This window comes from Lagenorhynchus albirostris, chromosome X, assembly GCF_949774975.1.
Source record: "Lagenorhynchus albirostris chromosome X, mLagAlb1.1, whole genome shotgun sequence".
NCBI classification, from domain to species: domain Eukaryota; kingdom Metazoa; phylum Chordata; class Mammalia; order Artiodactyla; family Delphinidae; genus Lagenorhynchus; species Lagenorhynchus albirostris.
Genome location: NC_083116.1, coordinates 115498311 through 115519217, shown reverse-complemented (window position 1 = coordinate 115519217; position 20907 = coordinate 115498311). Strand labels below are relative to the sequence as shown.

At 46.7% G+C, this 20907-nt stretch overlaps 1 protein-coding gene across 3 annotated transcripts in view; it reads right to left on the bottom strand.

The window, feature by feature from the left end:
• The window catches only part of MAP7D2 (MAP7 domain containing 2), a 118259-nt gene that overhangs the window by 47723 nt on the left and 49629 nt on the right, over window positions 1-20907 (bottom strand). For all 3 annotated transcript variants that reach the window (XM_060136863.1, XM_060136865.1, XM_060136864.1), the window contains 2 exons: window positions 7925-8002; window positions 6650-6813 (listed from right to left, as the gene is read on the bottom strand). In XM_060136863.1, the coding sequence (XP_059992846.1) occupies window positions 6650-6813; window positions 7925-8002 (242 nt within the window). The remainder of the gene's footprint in view (window positions 1-6649; window positions 6814-7924; window positions 8003-20907) is intronic.

The window sequence follows — 20907 nt, the reverse complement described above, 5'->3', positions numbered from 1 at the left end:
CTGGAATTGTGCTCTAGAACCAACTGCATCCTCTCTTGTTGACAAGCATCAAGGACTATGATTTGAGTAAACCGAAATATAATTTGAATTTTAATAGCCTTAAGCATAACTCTTTGGGGGGATACACCATGACTTTGAAGTCCATTTTGCAAAGTCCCATTTTCCTCTTAGAACGTCTTAAAGGGGAATTAATTGTTTTCTACATTATAACACTTTTCTGCTACGTAGTATCTGGGGATAATACTGCATATTTCAAAATTCAAGAGAGGAAAGTAGAGAAACTTCTGTCCACAAAATCAAGCATCTGTGCATTCTCAGAGCTAGACGCGGGGGGGGGGGGGCGGGGGGAGGGAGGAAGAACTAAACAGTTTTTAGCCAGAAGAGAAAAACCACCAGGCTTCTCTCCTAACAGAGCATTTATCAAAAGCACTCCCCTGTATTCACCAAATTGTTCTTTTCATAAAGTTGGGCCTGACGGCTGGCAAGTCTTTCCCTGGCACTGCAATGACACTGCAAATACCAAATCCGCTCCCTGCCTCCACTGGAGAAGGCCCACAGGGTAAGCGGTTACACAGACACCTTTTCACCCTCATAAAACCCCACCCTGAGGTGCTGCAGGAACTGGGCTAATCCTAGCCCAACTTCAAAACAAAAAGATGCTATTTTCTCATGGCTTAAATAAACAAACAAGCAAAATTAATTTAGGGCAGCACCAACTGAGTGACCGTGACTTAAGGATCGGGGAAAGGCTCCTTTATTTCACTCACTAGAAACACAAAAAGGTCACTTAGGAGGTGCCTGGATCTATCCCTTTTGTCCACACCAGAGGGATGAGATGAGCATTCTCCACATCTCAGCCTCCTCTGCATAATTTTTCCTCCGAATAGCGCTTTGCTAAAAGACAGCTTCTCCAGGGACCTGTGAGCAGAAAGGGGATTTCTTTCCTCCTGTAAGTCTCAGGTTTGCATTTGCTATTAACTGCGCTCTAGTTTTTGGCTGAGACTCTACAATCATGAGTGTGCACGTCCTGGCAGAATCCTGTTCTCAAGACCCTGGCCCATTAAATCCTGACAGCCAGCCCCAGCGGTTTGTCTGAGAAAAGATGAGGGCTTGGAGGAACTAGAACTTCTTGACTATTTGAGGACTGAAGTCTGATCACTCAAGACTGGGGCTCGATAGTATTCCTTTATATGGATTTAACATCTATTATTTAACCAATGATCTGATTTTTTTATATCTTCATTGGAGTATAATTGCTTTACAATGTTGTACTAGCTTCTGCTGTACAACAAACTGAATCAGCTATACATATACATATATCCCCATATCCCCTCCCTCCCACCAATGACCTAATTTAAGTGTTGAAATCTTTCACCTCAGAGTGAATTTAGTATTGAGTGGGTTATGGGAGATTGCCTACATGTCAGAAAGACCTCACAAGACAGTCCTTGGGCTTCCCTGGTGGCGCAGTGGTTAAGAATCCGCCTGCCAATGCAGGGGACATGGGTTCGAGCCCTGGTCCGGGAAGATCCCACATGCCACAGAGCAACTAAGCCTGTGCGCCACAACTACTGAGCCTGTGCTCTAGAGCCCGCGGGCCACAACTACTGAGCCCGCGTGTCACAGCTACTGAAGCCTGTGTGCCTAGAGCCCGTGCTCTGCATGCAACAAGAGAAGCCACTGCAATGAGAAGCCCACGCACCACAATGAAGAGTAGCCCCGGCTCGCCGCAACTAGAGAAAGCCCGCTCACAGCAACGAAGACCCAATGCAGCCAAAAATAAATAAATAAAAAATAAATTTATTAAAAAAAAAAAGTCCTTCATCTACTAGGAGACAATGAGAACAAAGAACACCAAGACTCACAGCCAACCGAATCACTGAATAGCTATCTAGGGGCATAGTTTTAAGGGAATGTTCATCCAAAGCCAGACCTACTCCTGAGCCTTTTGGTTACCTTTAGAAAAAAATACCTCTGTCATCTACCCCTAACCCACTGAGCTGCTCCAAATTCTACCATTAGAGATTTATTCCTTTGAACTGTACGTAGACTTACGAAAATGATGCTATCCCTGAGAGAAGACACAGTCACTCTGTGTCACCCACTTTTGGAGAGATGATTAAAAATAGGTGGTAACCAAGCTCTACGGTAAGGGAACTTATAAAACCCAAGCTGTCAGAATGGGATGTTTCAAACATGTCAAAACCAAAACTGGTTCACTTCACTCTTATTAGAGGTTAGTCCCATATAGTCCCGTATTACCTAGCATGTGTGTGTATCTTTCTGTTCCTTCATGTGATGGAATGCAAAGAATCCTAGTTTGGAATCAGCAGATGTGAATTCAAATCCCACTTCTGCCTGCTACTTAGTCCCATGACCCTGAGTTAATCGTTTAATGTCATCCTTGGGCATCGGTTCCCCTGTCTATAAAATGGGTATGATATTACCTATATTACAGATCATTCTAGTCGACAAGATAACAACTAGCATAGTAAGTCCTTAACCAGTGCTAACTGAATCTAGGTTTGAAGAGGAGGATTGCTAACATGGCAGTTTAGAGCACTAGTTCTCAAATGGGAGTGAGTCTGCATCAGAATCACCTGGAGGGTTTGTTAAATCACCAGTTGCTGAGCCCCGCCCCCAAAGTTTCTGAGTCAGCGGGTCTGAGGTGAACGTGCTGACAATGCATTCCTGGTAAGTTCCCAGGAGATGCGGGCGCTGCTGGTGCTGGGATGGTGCTGAGAACCACTGGTTAGAGGAAAGGCTGAGCGTGAGAGAGCGTGTGCGAGAAAGTTCAATCACATCAGAAGAACGGTGTTAATAAATATCACAGCTGCATACTGCATACTGCAATTCCTGCCAAGTTCTGGCTCTCCTGAGGATCATGTGATGATCAACAGAGGAGGGGGAAAGGGCAACGCAGATTATTGTCCCTAGAATATCCTCTATTGGGTGGGGCTTAGTGGAAGGAAGGAATGAGGGCAACTCACCCTTGACCCCTTGAGCTCTGGCCCTAGACCTGCCTGGATGAACTTAGAGGAGATCCACGACCAAGGGGATGCACTGAGCTGGCCGGGCAGTATGAAAGGCCTCCAGCAGGGCTTGGCCTGGCCACTGTTACCCAGACAACTGTCTCAGGCAGGAGTGGAGGGCTGACTGTGCCTTTCCCACTGCCCTTACTACATGTGTTCTGGGGATGACAGCATGGGGACAAGCCCCCAAATGGTCCTAAGCAGGGCTCCGTGGAGGGCCCTTCTCCCTGCAAACAGACGTCCACATCTGGCCAGAAAGCCACGTAATCACCATGCCCCATGCCAGCCAATGCCCTCCGAGAGCAGTCAGCTCTCGGCTTAGTGAAGTTTTCGCTTAGTTGAGTTCAGAAAGTTCTCATTTTTACACCCAGCCTGGTGGGTTTTGTTAGGTATCAAGTAAGAAGAATATGAGAAGTTGTGATGTGTTCAAGTAACTTACAGAGATGAAGGTGCTCTTTGAAAGAGGTCTTTCCTGGTCTTCTGTTTCGCGTGAGGAACATGGAGGTGGCTTCACCAAATACCATTTTCCAGGGCCCCTAGTCACGAAGCTATACTTCCCTGAGTGGAGAAGGGGTGAGCGCATTGTGCTGTCAGCCTTAACCCAGGCAGATGACAAAAGCTTGTTCCAGAAGCTTGATTCTTGGGAGCTGTGTGGCATGTGAAGATTGGAAGAACCCACCTGTAGGAGAAGGCGGGCCTCCAGCGAGAATGAGCTCAAGGTCAGAGTGTCAAGTGGACACTGGACTCCTCCTTCGCAAGGACAGGCCTGACCAGCTTCCAGCCCTCGACACCTCTGGGAGCTAGGCCAGCTGTGATGCCCACTTCTGTGTTGGTGGAGAGGAGGCCTCCAGGCCGAGTCTGGGGCTCACCCACACAGATGTGGGGCGTTACCAAGAGCGACATCATGGAAACAGTCCTAGGCACATGGAGCCAGGGCAGGGCTGGCGGGGGGTTGAGGGGTCAACACGCCTCTTATGAGCTCCTAATATCAGACCCACAGAGGCAGGAGTTTGTGGGCAATGCAAACACTTTCCAACAAGCTACAGAAGCAAAATGGAACGAACCATCTTCCTGCGGAGGCTTCTCCCTGGTTGACAGAGACAGGCCCTGACAAAAAGGACTTAAATCTGGCGCTGAGAAGAGGATGGAGAGTCTCCACAGCCATGTGCCAAGCAGGCAGCAGCCCTCCCAAAGATCTCCAGTGAACCACGGGGGCAAATGCAAAGGCTTTCCTTTGGAACGGGCTCCCGCAGCAGAGACCTATCTGTCCTCTCCAAAGATCACCCATGAGAATGCCAGTCGGACCTCTGCACTAGCAGAGCACTGATGATGAGGTGACTAACAGGCCAGCCTGAATGGCAAGAGTCCCTAAGCTCCACCTGGGTCTCCGGGGGCTCAGAGGGCAGGAGCAGGTGGTGGAGGGAGCCCACTGCTTCCTCCGGTTGCTCTACACCCATGGGGGGCCCAGCTCTCAGCCCTGCCCTGCCGTGTGTGGGGAGAAGAGGGGCGCAAGCTCGATCTGTGTTCGTGCTGACCACGGGCAGGCAGCCTGCCCCACTCCCCACCATCACCACACCAGGGGTGAAAGGGAGCACACAAAGCAAACAGGAAATTGTCCGAAGCACAGCCACTAACGAGTCAGCTGCATCAGGACCAATCACCTGGCATGACATCCCCTCATCTGTCACACGGGTCCCTCAAAGGTGGACCCGTGTGACACTGTCAGGTGTGGCAGAGGCTCAGGAAGCGTCTCCCGTGACTTCACAGCACCCCTTCCTGGAAAAGGCAGTGACACACATTCCCTGCAATCAGCAATCCCGCAGGAGGTCAGGAGTGGAAATGGAGAGAGCAGGGAGAAAAGAGAGAAGCTGTGAGTCAAGGAAGGGAGGATGGGAAGTTAAGGGGCAAGTCCAGCACTCACGACAAATACCCAGGCTGAGAAAGGAGAGATCCGCCCCGTCACTGAAACAGCCCCAACGCACTGTGGCTTTTCTCTTGGTCTCTACACTCTGTGCCATAATCTTTCCTGGGTAGCTCTCTCTTGACCTTGCTTCAGCCAGGGTCAGCTGAAGACACTGAAGGGAAGCTAACATTTCTGAGCGACTACTCTGTGCTAGGCGCTTTGCTGGCACTTTCAGAAGTCACCTCTTTTAACTCCTGTGACCACCTCTGTTTTGGGCTGAGGAGACCGAGCTAGAGGGGTCTGAGACTTGGCCCTGGCTGCCAGCTGCTTAGTGGGAGGGCTAGGATTTGCACCAGGAGCTGACAAAGGCAGACAGTGATCGGGCTGCGAGAGCAACAGCGACTGTGGCTAAGACCCTGGCTCAGGCCTCCATTCACCAAGAGGAACAAAGAAGCCGCCACTTAAGCCTGTGCTCTGTGGGCAAAGATGGGTCTAATTCTGTGTATGTGAGCATTTTTGTGGTTTTTTTCAATTAAAAAAAGACAAAAGGGTAAAGACAGTGATAACAATTCATAGATTTAAAAAATACTGAATTTATACCAACATCTCTGTATCTTATAGTGTTGGCGATTAACAAACCTCTATATTGTTCATACTAAATGATGAGTCACAGTTTGTTATACAGCAGAAACTAACGCAACATTGTAAAGCAATTATACTCCAATAAAGATGTTAAAAAAATAAAATTTAAAAATTTAGTAAGATTTTAAAAAGGAAAAACAATCTAAAAAAGAATGAATATATGTATAACTGAATCACTTTGTTGTATACCTGAAACTAACACAGCATTGTAAATCAACTGTACTCCAATTTAAAAAAAGAATTAAAAAATATACAGTTAAAGGGGCTTCCCTGGTGGCGCAGTGGTTGGGAGTCCGCCTGCCGATGCAGGGGACGCAGGTTCGTGCCCCGGTCCGGGAGGATCCCACATGCAGCGGAGCGGCTGGGCCCGTGAGCCATGGCCGCTGAGCCTGCGCGTCCGGAGCCTGTGCTCCGCAATGGGAGAGGCCACAGCAGTGGGCGGCCCGTGTACCGCAAAAAAAAAAAATTAGAAAATTAAAAAAATTAAACAAATCCTTCATTCAAGGGTAATTCATTCAAATATCATTCCCATCTATTACTACTTACAATAAATATTTACCTTTTTGCTTACTAATCATGTATTAAAATTTGTAATACATTTATGCTTTTACAAGTGGTAAAAAAATAAAAATAAATGACGAGTCACTATACTTTATGAATAAAAAATGATCATCACCTGATACAAGGCTATGATTACACCCTTAAAATACACTTGTTAAGAAAATCTGTACCCCAAATATGCTTTCTAAATATATTTTCAGAGTTTAGTAATAAAGGACTCTGTCGGGATAATTACATTCCATTTCTTTTTTAAAAGATAACTGGAGAGAAAGGATGATTAAAGCAAGAATATGCATTAAAATATAAACAGACTAGCATGTCTGTATCGGAAGGTAGACTATTTGATTTTCCAGCAGTGAATACAAGGTCATGTTATCCTCCACCCTCACAGCCCGTCCTCCAGCCTCGTGTCTGTCCCGGAAGCACAGACTCCCCAGCTAAGTTGAATGGATCTGTCTCTTTGTTCCTGTTCTAGCGTGAACTGCGGAGCCGGCTGGGGCCCAGCCCTCACCTCCTCCTCCCGGAGCTTCTGCTTCCTCTTCTCCTCCACGGCGGCCCTCTTCTGCGCCTCTCGCTGCCGCTGCTCTTCCAGCTTCCGCCACCTCTCCTCAATTTGCTTTTCGTACTGGAGCTTGGCTCTCTTCTGTTTCTCCAGGATCTGCTGCTCTCGGGCAGCTGGGGGAAGGAAGGCAGAAGAGAGGTGTCATTACCAGAGCACCCCACACCATTTGGATTAATACCAAAAACGCAGAAGAGTGACCCCCAAAAAAGAGCCCGGTGGGATCATAGGCTGAAGTGACTGAGATGAAGCATTCTGGCGCCTCCGCCACTAGCTGGGTGACCCTGGACATATTAACCACGTCATCTCTCTGCCTCAGTTTCCTCCTCTGTGGAGATGTCGCATGTGCAACATCACAGTGTTGTGGAGACCGAATGAGACAATGCACGGAAAGTGGCCACTCACTGCCCCTGCACGTGGGAGCTCTGCCTGTCATTGCCATCAAGTCAGACTCATCCCAATGGCTAGGCCACACGCAGGATTGAGAAATGAGAGCTATCAGGGTATCTTCACTCGAGACACGTTAGCTGTACACACACCACGCACCAGACGCTGAGCTGGGTGAGGGTAAACAGAAGACGATGAACAGGATCGGCCGGCCTCCTTCCTGAGACATTTACTAAGGGCCTTAACTCCACCTGGCCAGGCAGGCAAGGGTTCCCTGGAGGATGCAATGTCTGGGCCGACCAGCAGGAGGCACTCAAGGAGTAGGATTCGAAAGCTCCTCATCTGTCTCAGTGCCCTGGGGAAGCCACTCCACCTTCCTCGTGGCACCCTGTGGGGAACAGGTTGGACGAATCTGTCCATAGCCTGCAAGAGGTATGACAGCCTTTCTCAGTGGGTTCCCTGTCCTAATACAGAAATGGCCTTCGGTGCCGATTTCCTCCATTTCCCCGAGCATGGCCCTTCTAGCTGCCCTGGGAAGAGGCCGCCTGAGCGGGCGGGGGCGGTGACTGTCTCGTTCTCCAGCATCCTACCCACAGCTCTAGCACAGTGCCAGTAACAGAGGTTCAACGCACGCTCAGGGAGTAAATCAACTGTCCTGAGAATTATATAACAACTGTGAACGGGCCAGTGGCAGTGCGGGTTTGCTCCCAGTTTTCCACGTTCACCTAGCAACTGTCCCAGTTCTCTTCCCATTCAGTCACAAATTTCTAAGGGTCTTGAGAAAAGACATCATCACATCTCCACTCCCTTAGACCTAAACAGCCAAAGTGCACAACTTACCAAGACATTTTTCTCTTTCTTCTCGTCTTTCTTTAGCTAGTCGTTGTCTCTCATCAGATTTTAAAAATCCATCCATGCCTACAAGAGAGAAAACACGATGAAAGACTTCACTCTCCCCGTCCGCTGAGTGCCAGGGACCCCCTTGGCCTGCACCCTGGGTCTGGCCGCACGCACACATCATCCAACAGCAGTGCTCCGTACCACACACACGGCCCGATCCTGAGAGCCGAGGGGCAGTGGCTCCCCCACCAAGCTGGGCTGGTAGTGGCCCAATGCCAGCCCCAGAGAACCAACCCTCTCCCTAGTCCTCCGTCCCCAGGCCTGGCCTCACAGGGGTCAGAAGGTGCAATAAGTGACAGGTCTGGCAACGTGCAGAGAGCCCACTGGGCCTCCCCCCGTCCGGCTCCCAGGGGAAGGCAGAAGCACAAAAGTAGACACGATTATTACACAGACAGTGAACATCTGACTTTCTGGAAGGAGCCAACTGCTGAGGGACATGTATGAGCTCCTCGGGTGAACACTGAGAAAATACAACACTCAAGTTTGATTTCGTTTCCGCTAAGTTTGCTCCCATATCAATCTTAGCATTTTAGAATCACAAAGAAGGAATATAACGTACTCCTGTTTACAGTAAGTCCCCTACATACGAACGAGTTCTGTTCCGAGAGCACGTTCGTAAGTCCAATTTGTTCATAAATCCAACAAAGTTAGCCTAGGTACCCAACTAACACAATCGGCTATATAGTACCATACTGTAACAGGTTTATAACACTTTTCACACAAATAATACATAAAAAACAAACACAAGAAGTAAAGAAAACATTTTTAATCTTACAGCACAGTACCTTGAAAAGTACAGCAGTACAGTACAACAGCTGGCGTACAGGGGCTGGCATCGAGTGAAGACGCAGGAAGAGTTACTGACTGGAGGAGGGAGAGGAGGTGGGAGGTGGTAGAGCTGAAGGATCGTCAGTAATAGGAGACGGAGGGCCAGCTGCAATTTCACTCACGCCTGACGTTGATGGAACGCACGTTCACAACTTTGAAAGTTCGTAACTTGAAGGTTCGTATGTAGGGGACTTACTGTACTTGTGACTTAAATATCCACAACAAATAAAATGGAACAAATGGCAATTCCCCCCAAGTCCGGGAAACATCCCAGGAGCTCCGCATCTCCACCCATCTTCTACAGGACCCTAAAGTGCTGTCTGAATCAAAGATTAAATGACCTTCATGGCAGTTTTAGGATTAAAAATAATTTATTGCACTTGGTCACAACTGGTCATTCATGAGTATTACTTATATAATGGTCAAGGACCGCATTCTGGAGAAATCGGCTTTAGTGTTACTACAACTGGATTCACCTTCCCAGCGCCTGGGCCCTCCTCCGTGGTAGTGTCACAGCTGACTTCATAGTGTGCCTCGCTGCCACAGTGAGCTGTGCCCTTGTTAGGGATGTTCCTGCCACTGCCCAGGAGAGGGACCTGGAGGCTTGGACCGCAGTGCAGGCAGCAGGAATGCAGATGAGGATGCACGTGATAAACAATGGCTTGTCACGATTCCCCATGAGCATCTAATTTTGCAGCCTGGATTATGCAGCAGGTATATTAAAGCTCAAGAGAGAAGTCCTGGAAAATAAACCTGACTCCAAGTGCCACTCCCCATGTTTGTTTTTAGTCAACTTTTTTGTTTAAACTGAAGTATAGTTAATTTACAATGTTGTGTTAGTTTCAGGTGTACAGCAAAGTGATTCAGTTTTTATATATATATATATATATATATATATATATATATATATATATATTCTGCTCCATATTCTTTTCCATTATAGTTATTACAAGATACTGAATATAGTTCCCTGTGCTATACAGTAGGTCCTTGTTGTTTATCTATTTTATGTATAGTAGTGTGTATCTGTTAATCCCAAACTCCTAATTTATCCCTCCCCCCATCACTTTTGCTTATCATAAGTTTGTTTTCTATGTCTGTGAGTCTATTTCTGTTTTGTAAATAAGTTCATTTGGGTTTTGTCAACTCTTAATCATTACAATGCTACTGAAGACATGAACAGCATCAAGAATTTAAAGGCCCAATTTCTCAACTCATCAATGCTGGCCTCCCCAATCTGACCCCTTTTCCCCACATCCCTTGCACCTTTTTATTTTTTAAAGGTAGTAAGGAAGACTTTATTCAAGGGGGCTACCACAATGAGGTTTTTTTTTTAATACATCTTTATTGGAGTATAATTGCTTTACAATGGTGTGTTAGTTTCTGCTTTATAACAACGTGAATCAGTTATACATATACATATGTTCCCATATCTCTTCCCTCTTGCGTCTCCCTCCCTCCCACCCTCCCTATCCCACCCCTCCAGGCAGTCACAAAGCACAGAGCCGATCTCCCTGCCTCGCACCTTTTTAAACCCCACTCACCTTCAAGACCCCACAGTTTCTGGCTGGCGGAACCCTAAGTTCATTCTGGTTGGCTGCAGAGCGCTCTCAGTCTCCCTGCAGGGAGGGAAGGGCTCCCGAACCAAGGGCGGGTGTGCATCTCTGGGTCGCCCGCTCGGGCCACACCCCACCCCCACAGGCCTCAAGGTGCACACACAAAGCCCAAAGGCAGCCACGTGGGCAGCGGAAGGGGAGCAGGGAGACAAAACCAGGTTTCTCTTCAATGATCCTCTAAACATTTTCAAGCTCTAGTCTCTACCTTAAGCGTTTGATTAATAAGGATTTGTTCTGTGTGAAAAGCTACAAAGAGAAGCCTAGGCCACCTGGACAGATGCTGACATCAGCACCCACATCAACTCCTCGGCTCAAGCGTGACCTGTCACCCTCTAGATCTAAGATACTGCCTGAGAACCACCGAAAGTGTTGTTCAAACAGAAGAAAGAAAGAAAAACTGAGGGAAAAGGGCCAAGCACATTTGAAACTGGCCATGTTGCCTTGAGGCTTTACTAACAGAAGGCTGTTTGTTGCAGGGACATGCATGATTTTAGGCTGCCCCCTTGTGGGCACTTGTAAGAGTCATACCTTCAAATCATTTCCTTTCCAGAAAATCTTCATTATCAGGCTCCTTAGTCATCACCTGCTTCGTCATAACAGGAGGCTACAATCTACGAACCAAGTCCATTGCTTGAATTTACTCGGCCCCATCACCCCATGATGACGGAGATACTATTATGATCCTCGTCTTATAGGTACAGAAAGGGAGGCACAGAGGTTAACTTGTTCAAGGCCACACCATCAGAAAGTGGAGACGCCAGATTCCAACCTAAGAACCTGACTCCAGGACCCACACTCTTAATTACTGCTTTCCCATGCGGCTCTCTGGCAAAGGAGGAAACTAACAGCTCTACCTTAGCACCCATGAATGAAACCTTCATGGCTTTCTGAGACCCAGTATTGTACGCCGGGAACAAGTCCCATCCTTGTCCCAGGAATGTGCATGCAAATTTGGAGACAAGTGCAAGTCCAACTCATTAGAGAAGTACCAAGTAGGCACTACTGTGAGTCAGGCACTGGCCAGCTGGGCACAGATGTGCTAATTATTTGCTTCCCCTTCAAACTGATGGTTTGGAAATGTTTGGGCGCTGGGTAGGGAAAGGGGGTAGCCAGATGGCCCTGGGGGCAACAGGGCCAAGCCATTCTTTTTTAGCCCCACTGAGTGGGGTGGAGTGACCCAAACAGCCCAAGGTGGGTAACCTGGAGTCTATGCCGTCATATGGCAGCCACAAGCCATGTGTGTCTGTTTAAATTTAAGATAATGAAAATTAAATGCAATGAACAGTTCAGTTCCTCCATCACACTGGGCCCATTTCAAGCACTCACTAGCCACATGAGGGTGGTGGCTACCGTACTGAACAGTACTGGACCAGGAGCCTCCAGGCTCACTCTTGTGATTCTCACCCTTCACACATAACTGCTCTGGGACACAGATGAATAAGGAAACTCTCAGAGTCCAAACAGGGTTGAGTTTTGCTGGGTGAGTAAGGCCGGGGTAAGGCCTCCTTCCCCCACACAGCATCTGCCTCTCCTGATTAAAAGAGAACTATCAAGCAATCATTTCCAGAACATCCATTTGAAGAGAAGCCAAATAATTAACTTACATCTCCAACTTCCACCTTGTGATCCCTGATGACCCTCCAGGGACCCCTGCCAAGAGGCCCTGGGCTTATCCCGAAGGAAGAAAGGGTAGAGCACAAACCAGACATTCCCTATGTGTTGGAGGGCGTGGACCTGACCTGTTATTACCACTACAACAACACAGCCAGAGAAATCAAGGTAGACTATGATTAACAGACCCAGGGCAACTGACCTTAATACACAAATGCTAACAATACCAGGAGACCTCCTCTAAAGACATGGTAGAGTCAAGAGTTAATGCTGAATGCGATTCACAAGGCAGTCTTCTTTCTGTATGGCCCGAAATCCTAGCGTTGTACCCAGTCGTCCTTTGTCCCTTGTACCTTGTATTACATGTGCACATGTATCGTCTCTCTGTTATTAAACCAGAGATCCATTTTATCCTTGAACCCCATGAGAACAGATGGAGAAGAGATCAGTGCTTGCCAGGGGTTAGGGAAGAGGGGCAGAAGGGAAGTGGTGGCTACAAAAGGGCATCACGAAGGGGCCTTGCAGTGACGACTGTGCCGGCGCCTGCAACCCTAGCTGTGAGAGTGGACTACAGTGCTGCACGTTAGTACCACTGGGGGAAACTGGGTAGAGGGTACACGGGGTCTCTCTGCAATGACCTCAAAGTAGAAAGTTTAATGTTTAAAACTCTGGCCCAAGTGTAAAGCCCTGGGAGGGACCGAAAGACAAAGGGGGAACAGGGGACATGTTCCCAGAGGTGTCCTACCTACCAGAAGCACAAGGGGAACCCATGTCAGAGCCACCCCTGGCCCAGTCTTGATGTAGTAATGCTTCCCAGGGCAACAGCGCTCAGGTAGTGTGCACCCCGGAAACGGAGGCCTTTTCCTGGGCAATTCACCCCTACAGGAAATGAGAATCAAACAGGATACTGAGCAGCCAAACAACTATTTTATGTGAACAGAACAGCATAAAATTTCATACTTCACTGAACTGCTCTGGCTTGGAGTAACTTCCCGTTATCCTTGGGCTGTGGCAACACATTTTTTAAAAACTAATTTAAAAATGAATTTTATTAGCCTGGGGTACTCTCCCACTAGAATATTAATGAGCTGATATTAGTCAATTATTCATGGTATGTAATAACCATTATCGAAATACAAGGTTTTTAGGGGAAGCCAGCTGTTTTCAACTTTTAAAAATTGATTGCATTAAATGAATTTTAAAGTAACGTCCCCAATCACAACTCACATCCATGCAACTGCAACGTCCAGACAAAAGAAAGGGAACCGGGAATGAAGAGCTCATCAAATAGGAAGTCCAATGCCTGTCAGCCCCCTCCTCTGGGGTGCCTGTCCTTCTATGGGCCAGCAGGCAGGGATGCATTCACACCTCCACGGTGACTCGTTTGTGCTGTGATGATCTGTCTAAGGGCATGGAGACCACTGCTTCTCAACTGTGGCTACACAATGCAATCACCTGGGGAGCTTTAACAATTACAGGTGCCTGTGCCTCCCTCCCAGAGACTGGCCTTGTCGTCTCAGGTGTGGCCAGGGTGCTGGTGCTCTGAAAGCTCCCGTGTGATGCTCATGTGCAGCAGCAGGACTGAGAACGCCCCTAGCCTGATGCTCCTCCCACTGGAACGTGGGTCAGAACCACCCAGAAGGCTTGTGAACCCAGACTGCTGGACGGCACCCCCAGAGTGTTTCATGGAGCGGGCCTGGGGCCGGCCAGAGAATGTTGTCCAGGGCCCACACCTTGAGAGCCGCTGTTCTAGACTATGCTGATTCTGCAGGGCAAGGCCCTGCCTCTGGCTCCTCTCTGGATATCCAGAGCTCTGCTAAGTGTTGGCTCAAAGAGTGGGCCCCAAAACATGTCTGCAGAAGGAAAGATCGGCCACCTGCCTGCACCCCACACACACACAGCGTTTGCCATGGTTGTTACTGCTCCACATGCTACTATCTGAGCCTGTTCATCTGCTCCTTGCCCTCGAATCCTCAGCACCTTGCACAGGGTATTCAAATGTTTGCTGAATGAATGGCCATGAATATTACGTCCCATTGATGGAAACCTCCCCATTTGTGGAGCATTTAACCATGTATCAGAAGTGTCCTTAAAAACAAGGAGGACTTCCCTGGTGGCGCAGTGGTTAAGAACCCACCTGCCAATGCAGGGGACACGGGTTCGACTCCTGGTCCAGGAAGATCCCACATGCGGCAGAGTAACTAAGCCCGTGAGCCACAACTACTGAGCCTGTGCTCTAGAGCCCGCGAGCCACAACTACTGAGCCCACGAGCCACAACTACTGAGCCCGCGTGCCTAGAGCCCATGCTCTGCAACAAGAGAAGCCACCGCAATGAGAAGCCCGCACAACGCAACAAAGAGTAGCCCCTGCTCGCCGCAACTAGAGAAAGCCTGCACGCAGGATTGAAGACCCAATGCAGCCAAAAAATAAATAAATAATAAATAAATTTATTTTTAAAAAAACAAGGAATATTTTAAAACATCTTTGCAGACATTATCTTGCTGAATCTGTGCAGGAAATTCAAAGGTAAAGAAAGGAAGGCAGCTCCCCACACGCCCCACCCCCACTGAAGCTGAAGTGAATCTTTCCTTTAAATTCCATCACTGCTCTGGGGTCCTTCCCTCTCTAGTTCATGGTCCTCAAGCACAGGAAGCTCCACCCTTATAGGCCCTCTCTCATGGCCCCCCTTTCCAGTCCAATTAGGATATTAGCCTCTCGACAGCAGGGCCCATGAATGTCCCATTTCTTCTTGTAGCCCTCAAAGAGCCTAGCACATGGAAAAGAAGAAGTAAAACTGTCACTGTTTGCAGATGACGCGATACTATACATAGAGAATCCTAAAGATGCCACCAGAAAACTACTAGAGCTAATCAATGAATTTGGTAAAGTTGCAGGATACAAAATTAATGCACAGAAATCTCTTGCATTCCTATACACTAACGATGAAAAATCTGAAAGCGAAATTATGGAAACACTCCCATTTACCATTGCAACAAAAAGAAGAAAATACCTAGGAATAAACCTACCTAGGGAGACAAAAGACCTGTATGCAGAAAACTATAAGACACTGATGAAAGAAATTAAAGATGACACAAACAGATGGAGAGATATACCATGTTCCTGGACTGGAAGAATCAATACTGTGAAAATGACTCTACTACCCAAAGCAATCTACAGATTCAATGCAATCCCTATCAAATTACCAATGGCATTTTTTAAAAATTAATTTATTTATTTATGGCTGTGTTGGGTCTTCGTTTCTGTGCGAGGGCTTTCTCTAGTTGCAGCAAGCGGGGGCCACTCTTCATCGTGGTGCGCGGGCCTCTCACTATCGCAGCCTCTCTTGTTGCGGAGCACAGGCTCCAGACATGCAGGCTCAGTAATTGTGGCTCACGGGCCTAGTTGCTCCACGGCATGTGGGATCCTCCCAGACCAGGGCCTGAACCCGTGTCCCCTGCATTGGCAGGCAGACTCTCAACCACTGCGCCACCAGGGAAGCCCACCAATGGCATTTTTTACAGAACTAGAACAAATCATCTTAAATTTTGTATGGAGACACAAAAGACCCCGAATAGTCAAAGCAGTCTTGAGGGAAAGAAACGGAGCTGGAGGAATCAGACTCCCTGACTTCAGACTATACTACAAAGCTACAGTAATCAACACAATATGGTACTGGCACAGAAACAGAGATCAATGGAACAGGATAGAAAGCCCAGAGATAAACACACACACCTGTGGTCAACTAATCTATGACAAAGGAGGCAAGGATATACAATGGAGAAAAAACAGTCTCTTCAATAGTGGTGCTGGGAAAACTGGACAGCTACATGTAAAAGAATGAAATTAGAACACTCCCTAACACCATACACAAAAATAAACTCAAAATGGATTAGAGACCTAAATGTAAGACTGCACACTATAAAACTCTTAGAGGAAAACATAGGAAGAACACTCTTTGACATAAATCACAGCAAGATCTTTTTTGATCCACCTCCTAGAGTAATGGAAATAAAAACAAAAATAAACAAATGGGACCTAATGAAACTTCAAAGCTTTTGCACAGCCAAGGAAACCATAAACAAGACGAAAAGACAACCCTCAGAATGGGATAAAATATTTGCAAACGAATCAATGGACAAAGGATTAATGTCCAAAATATATAAACAGCTCATGCAGCTCAATGTTAAAGAAACAAACAACCCAATCCAAAAATGGGCAGAAGACCTAAACAGACATTTCTCCAGAGAAGACATACAGATGGCCCAGAAGCACATGAAAAGCTACTCAACATCACTAATTATTAGAGAAATGCAAATCAAAACTACAATGAGGTATCACCTCACACCAGTTAGAATGGGCATCATCAGGAAATCTACAAACAGCAAATGCTGGAGAGGGTGTGGAGAAAAGGGAACCCTCTTGCACTGTTGGTGGGAATGTAAATTGATAGAGCCACTATGGAGAACAGTATGGAGGTTCCTTAAAAAAGTAAAAATAGAATTACCGTATGATCCAGCAATCCCACTACTGAGTATATACCCAGAGAAAGCCATAATTTAAAAAGACACATGCACCCCAATGTTCATTGCAGCAATATTTACAATAGCCAGGTCATGGAAGCAACCTAAGTGCCCATGGACAGACGAATGGACAAAGAAGATGTGGTACATATATACAATGGAATATTACTCAGCCATAAAAAGGAACAAAATTGAGTCATTTGTTGAGACGTGGATGGATGTAGAGACTGCCATACAGAGTGAAGTAAGTCAGAAAGAAGAAAACAAATATCGTATATTAACGCATGTATGTGGAACCTAGAAAAATGGTACAGATGAACCGGTTTGCAGGGCAGAAGTTGAGACACAGATGTAGAGAACAAACGTATGGACACTAAGGGGGGAAAACTGCGGTGGGGTGGGGATGGTGGTGTGCTGAATTGGGCGATTGGGATTGACATGTATACACTGATGTGTATAAAATTGATGACTAATAAGAACCTGCAGTATAAACAAACAAACAAACAAAAAACAACTAATACTAAACTTTCTTTGGGTTATTTGTATGGAAATACGTTAATATAAATGTTTCAGACACTACATGAAATTTCTAAAAATCTTATGTGTTCTGGTATAATGTTATAAATCATAATTCTAGTTATTACTTTAAAATGTATATCTCAGAAATAACTAAATTTCCTTGTCAACTGCATTATTATGAACTTTCATCAAAACTTTAACTGTGGTCAGTTTTAAGTCTTTTGTCATTTACAGACAGTTCTGGGTGTACTCTGACGCTTTTGCAAAAATGTTAGTATGAAAGGGTTTCATCTTCAAGGAATTCATGGAAAAGACTCTGACAAGTACAGGTTTCGGTAACTGACTATACTGCTGAACTGAATGAATAAGCATTTTCAGAACTCTAATGGAAAACTGATGAATTCATAAAAGTGCTAACAAAAGATCAAGATAAAAAAAATTAATTACATGGGACTGAGTGAACTGATGAGGATGATTATAATTTTTGTGACTTTCTGTTTGAATAAAAACAAAATCCCACAAGGACTCAGAGGCAAAAAATATACAAATCAATTTTCACTGCAGAGTAAAGGAGCTGTTACAGTGGAGGATTACTGGACCGAATGTCAATATTATGACATCATGTTTCGTGTTTGGTAATTGCAATCATTGTTGCTTTTGTTGTGGTCATCCATTTACAATGCTTGGTGTCAGTTTATCTCTTGTAAAAATAAAATACAGTGTGTGTGTGTGAAAAAAAAAAGAGCCTAGCACAGTATTCTGTACACATTAAGTACTCAATAAACGTGGAGGTCACGAGCACCTACTGTGTGCCAGGCCTGAGTGTTAAGACACATATTTGCTTATTTCCCACAATCCTATGACAGCATCAGGTCAGGGACAATCACTCCCACAGCCTCTGTATCACCTGACCCACTATTTAAACTTCAGAAGCCTCGGTTTCCTACACTTCCAAGGGACACAGGACTCTAGCTTGGGGGAATCACCCTCTCGGAACACATCACCACGCTGTGAGAATGCCAAGTCCCACAGCGGGTCCTGGGGAACGGCTCCCATCAATCAGGTGCAGCAGAGTTCCAAGCCAACATCAGCATCAAGGGCCAGCCTCGGAGTGTGCACTGTGCCCTCCAGCTGCCCTCTCAGGAGAGATCTCAGGCGAGGACCACCCAGCCAAGCCCAGGCAGCACACAGATCCCTGAGAGAGAAGGCAGCATTCGAGACCGCTGAGTGTTGGTGTGGTTAGTTACACAGCGATGGAGCCGGAAAACCAGTCCACTGACGAACCACAAGCCAACAAGCAGCACTTTCTGATCTCTCAGCATGTGGGACCCAGATGACGCCCCAGACTAGTTGGCTCAGTCTCTCCTGCTCGCGACCCTGGCCCTCAGCCAGCCACCCGAGCCTCAGCCAGAAGTGTCCCAGTGATGGCCTGTGTGCTTCCCTCGGTCACCACACCCCAGAGTGGCTTCCGCCACTGCCCCAACAGCAGCGGGCGACAAGGAGCGATCCCAGCACCTGGACGGTAACCAGGCCAGACCTGCAGAGGCTGCCCATCAAGGCCAGGAAACATGATCCAGAGGACAAAGGGGCGAGCCCCGAGGCGCTCGCTCTGACTGAGACAGGAAGGCGACAACAGTGCCAGTGACATACTCCGAGCCACAGGGAGCCACGCGCCCTCTCTGGACACGGCCCGTGGGTCCGAGCACCCAACTGTGTTTGGCTGCACAGCCACGGTCAGCTTGACGATGTGGCACCTTTCATTTCCCCCCGTTTCTCCCACGGCTCACCCCCTTCCCTCGCCCCAGCTCGGTGGAGGCGTTCCCCTCAGGAAAGCATCGGTACACGTAGAAATGGAGGGAAACTGAACACGAACGTTCACGGCAGCATTATTCACAGTAATGACCGCAGTGTTCTGGTATTAAACAGTGGCGACAGTTACACCACATGTACTAAGACCCAACCCACTGAAGTTCACACTTCAAAATGGTGAATGTTATGCTATGTTATGTGAATTATACTGCAATAAGAAATTTTCAAAGAGAAAAAGACAAAACCACCTCAGCGTTCAGCAACAGGGTTTAAAATCCATAGCCTAGTTAATCTCATCTGTGGCCTTCTTCCAAGTCTCCCAGGTTACTGGTTTTACTTTTTCCTCTCAAATATTCAGATGATATATCCGGTTCCAAGAAAGCAGCTTTTTTCAAATAAATTTATTTATTTTTTTGGCTGCGTTGGGTCTTCGTTGCTGCACGCGGGCTTTCTCTAGTTGCGGCGAGCGGGGCCTACTCTTCGTCGTGGTGCGCGGGCTTCTCATTGCGGTGGCTTCTCCCGTTGTGGAGCACGGGCTCCAGGCACACGGGCTTCAGTAGTTGTGGCAAGTGGGCTCAGTAGTTGTGGCTCGCGGGCTCTAGAGCTCAGGCTCAGCAGCTGTGGCGCACGGGCTTAGCTGCTCTGCGGCATGTGGGATCTTCCGGGACCAGGGCTCGAACCCGGGTTCCCTGCATTGGCGGGCAGATTCTTTTAACCACTGCACCACCAGGAAGCCCCAGCAGTTTTAATGTAACATAAATACAAGTGGTTCATTTGACTATGTAAAAATCATCTATATCCCCATAAAGTGTCTTTGCCACACCATCTCAAGAGCTTTGTTATATTGTGTAAAACTGGGAAGCAAAAATGAATGTTGACAAGTCTGCTGTTTGTGAAGAAAAAGGGGGGGAGGGGATGAAAAAAATTTGTCAATAAATAATGTGTTGTGATAAACTGTTATTGTGATTACATGAAATAATGTATGTGAAGAACTTTCCATTGTAATAAATGCTCATTAAATATTCACGGCCATTATTTTTAGGAGGGGGGTTATACTTCGAGATTAAAGAAACGGAGACTCAAAAACGTCAAGTGACCCAGTCACTGTCATATTCAGTGGGCAGATTCTCCTTATCTCTCTGACCCTTAATCCACTGTGATTTCTCCTAGACTCTGCTCTTTTCCTGGGGGAGGGGAGGCAGGATCAGATTGAGATCAACGAAGGGCAGGAAGGTAGAAACTCCAGGCAGGGGTAATGGTATATGCAAAAATATGTTAGAAAAATAAGAGGTAAAGCCTGAAATCTCATTGGAGTGCAATCCTACAAATGGGAACTGAAAATCAGTTGACAGAACCTAGAACCTTTTTCATCTTTGCATAAGGGTATATTGTTTTTGTTCAGAAAGTGTCACATATTCCTGCCTCATATTTTCCAATTAAAATCTCAAAACCAGTTACAATCCCATAGGGTCACTAAACTTTCCATTTAAATTTCTTTCACTGTGGAGCTAAATCTCCATTCCTAGTAGGTCCTGTTGGCATCCATCCGTATTTCAGGATGACTGCTGTAATGCAGTGAACTGTGATGAAAAGCCACAGCACTAACAGGTCAAGAACATTCTTATCTGGAAACGTGATTTTTCTCCAAAATGAAGTTCAAAACCATTAAAGGCACTCTCTGAGAATATTAATAAATCAATCCTCAATACTGTTAAAACCAGGGCTTAATCATACCAGTGTACGATGCTCAAAAAACCCTAAAAAGTAAGTTTAATGCATGATTGGCACTTTCAAAATCCCAAATCATGGAATTTCGGGTGGAAGAGCTCTCAGGGGTCCAATTCAACCCTCTACTTGCTTCAAGACAGAGAGATGGGTTTGCTTTTTCTCCTCCACCGGAAAGAGAATCATCTTTATCCTCTCAGCTTCCTCCATTCTGCCATCCAACATGGTGGATCAGTTCTTGGGCTTTTGTGATACAGATGAAGAATGTAGGCAGAAAGGGTTTCAGGACTTCAA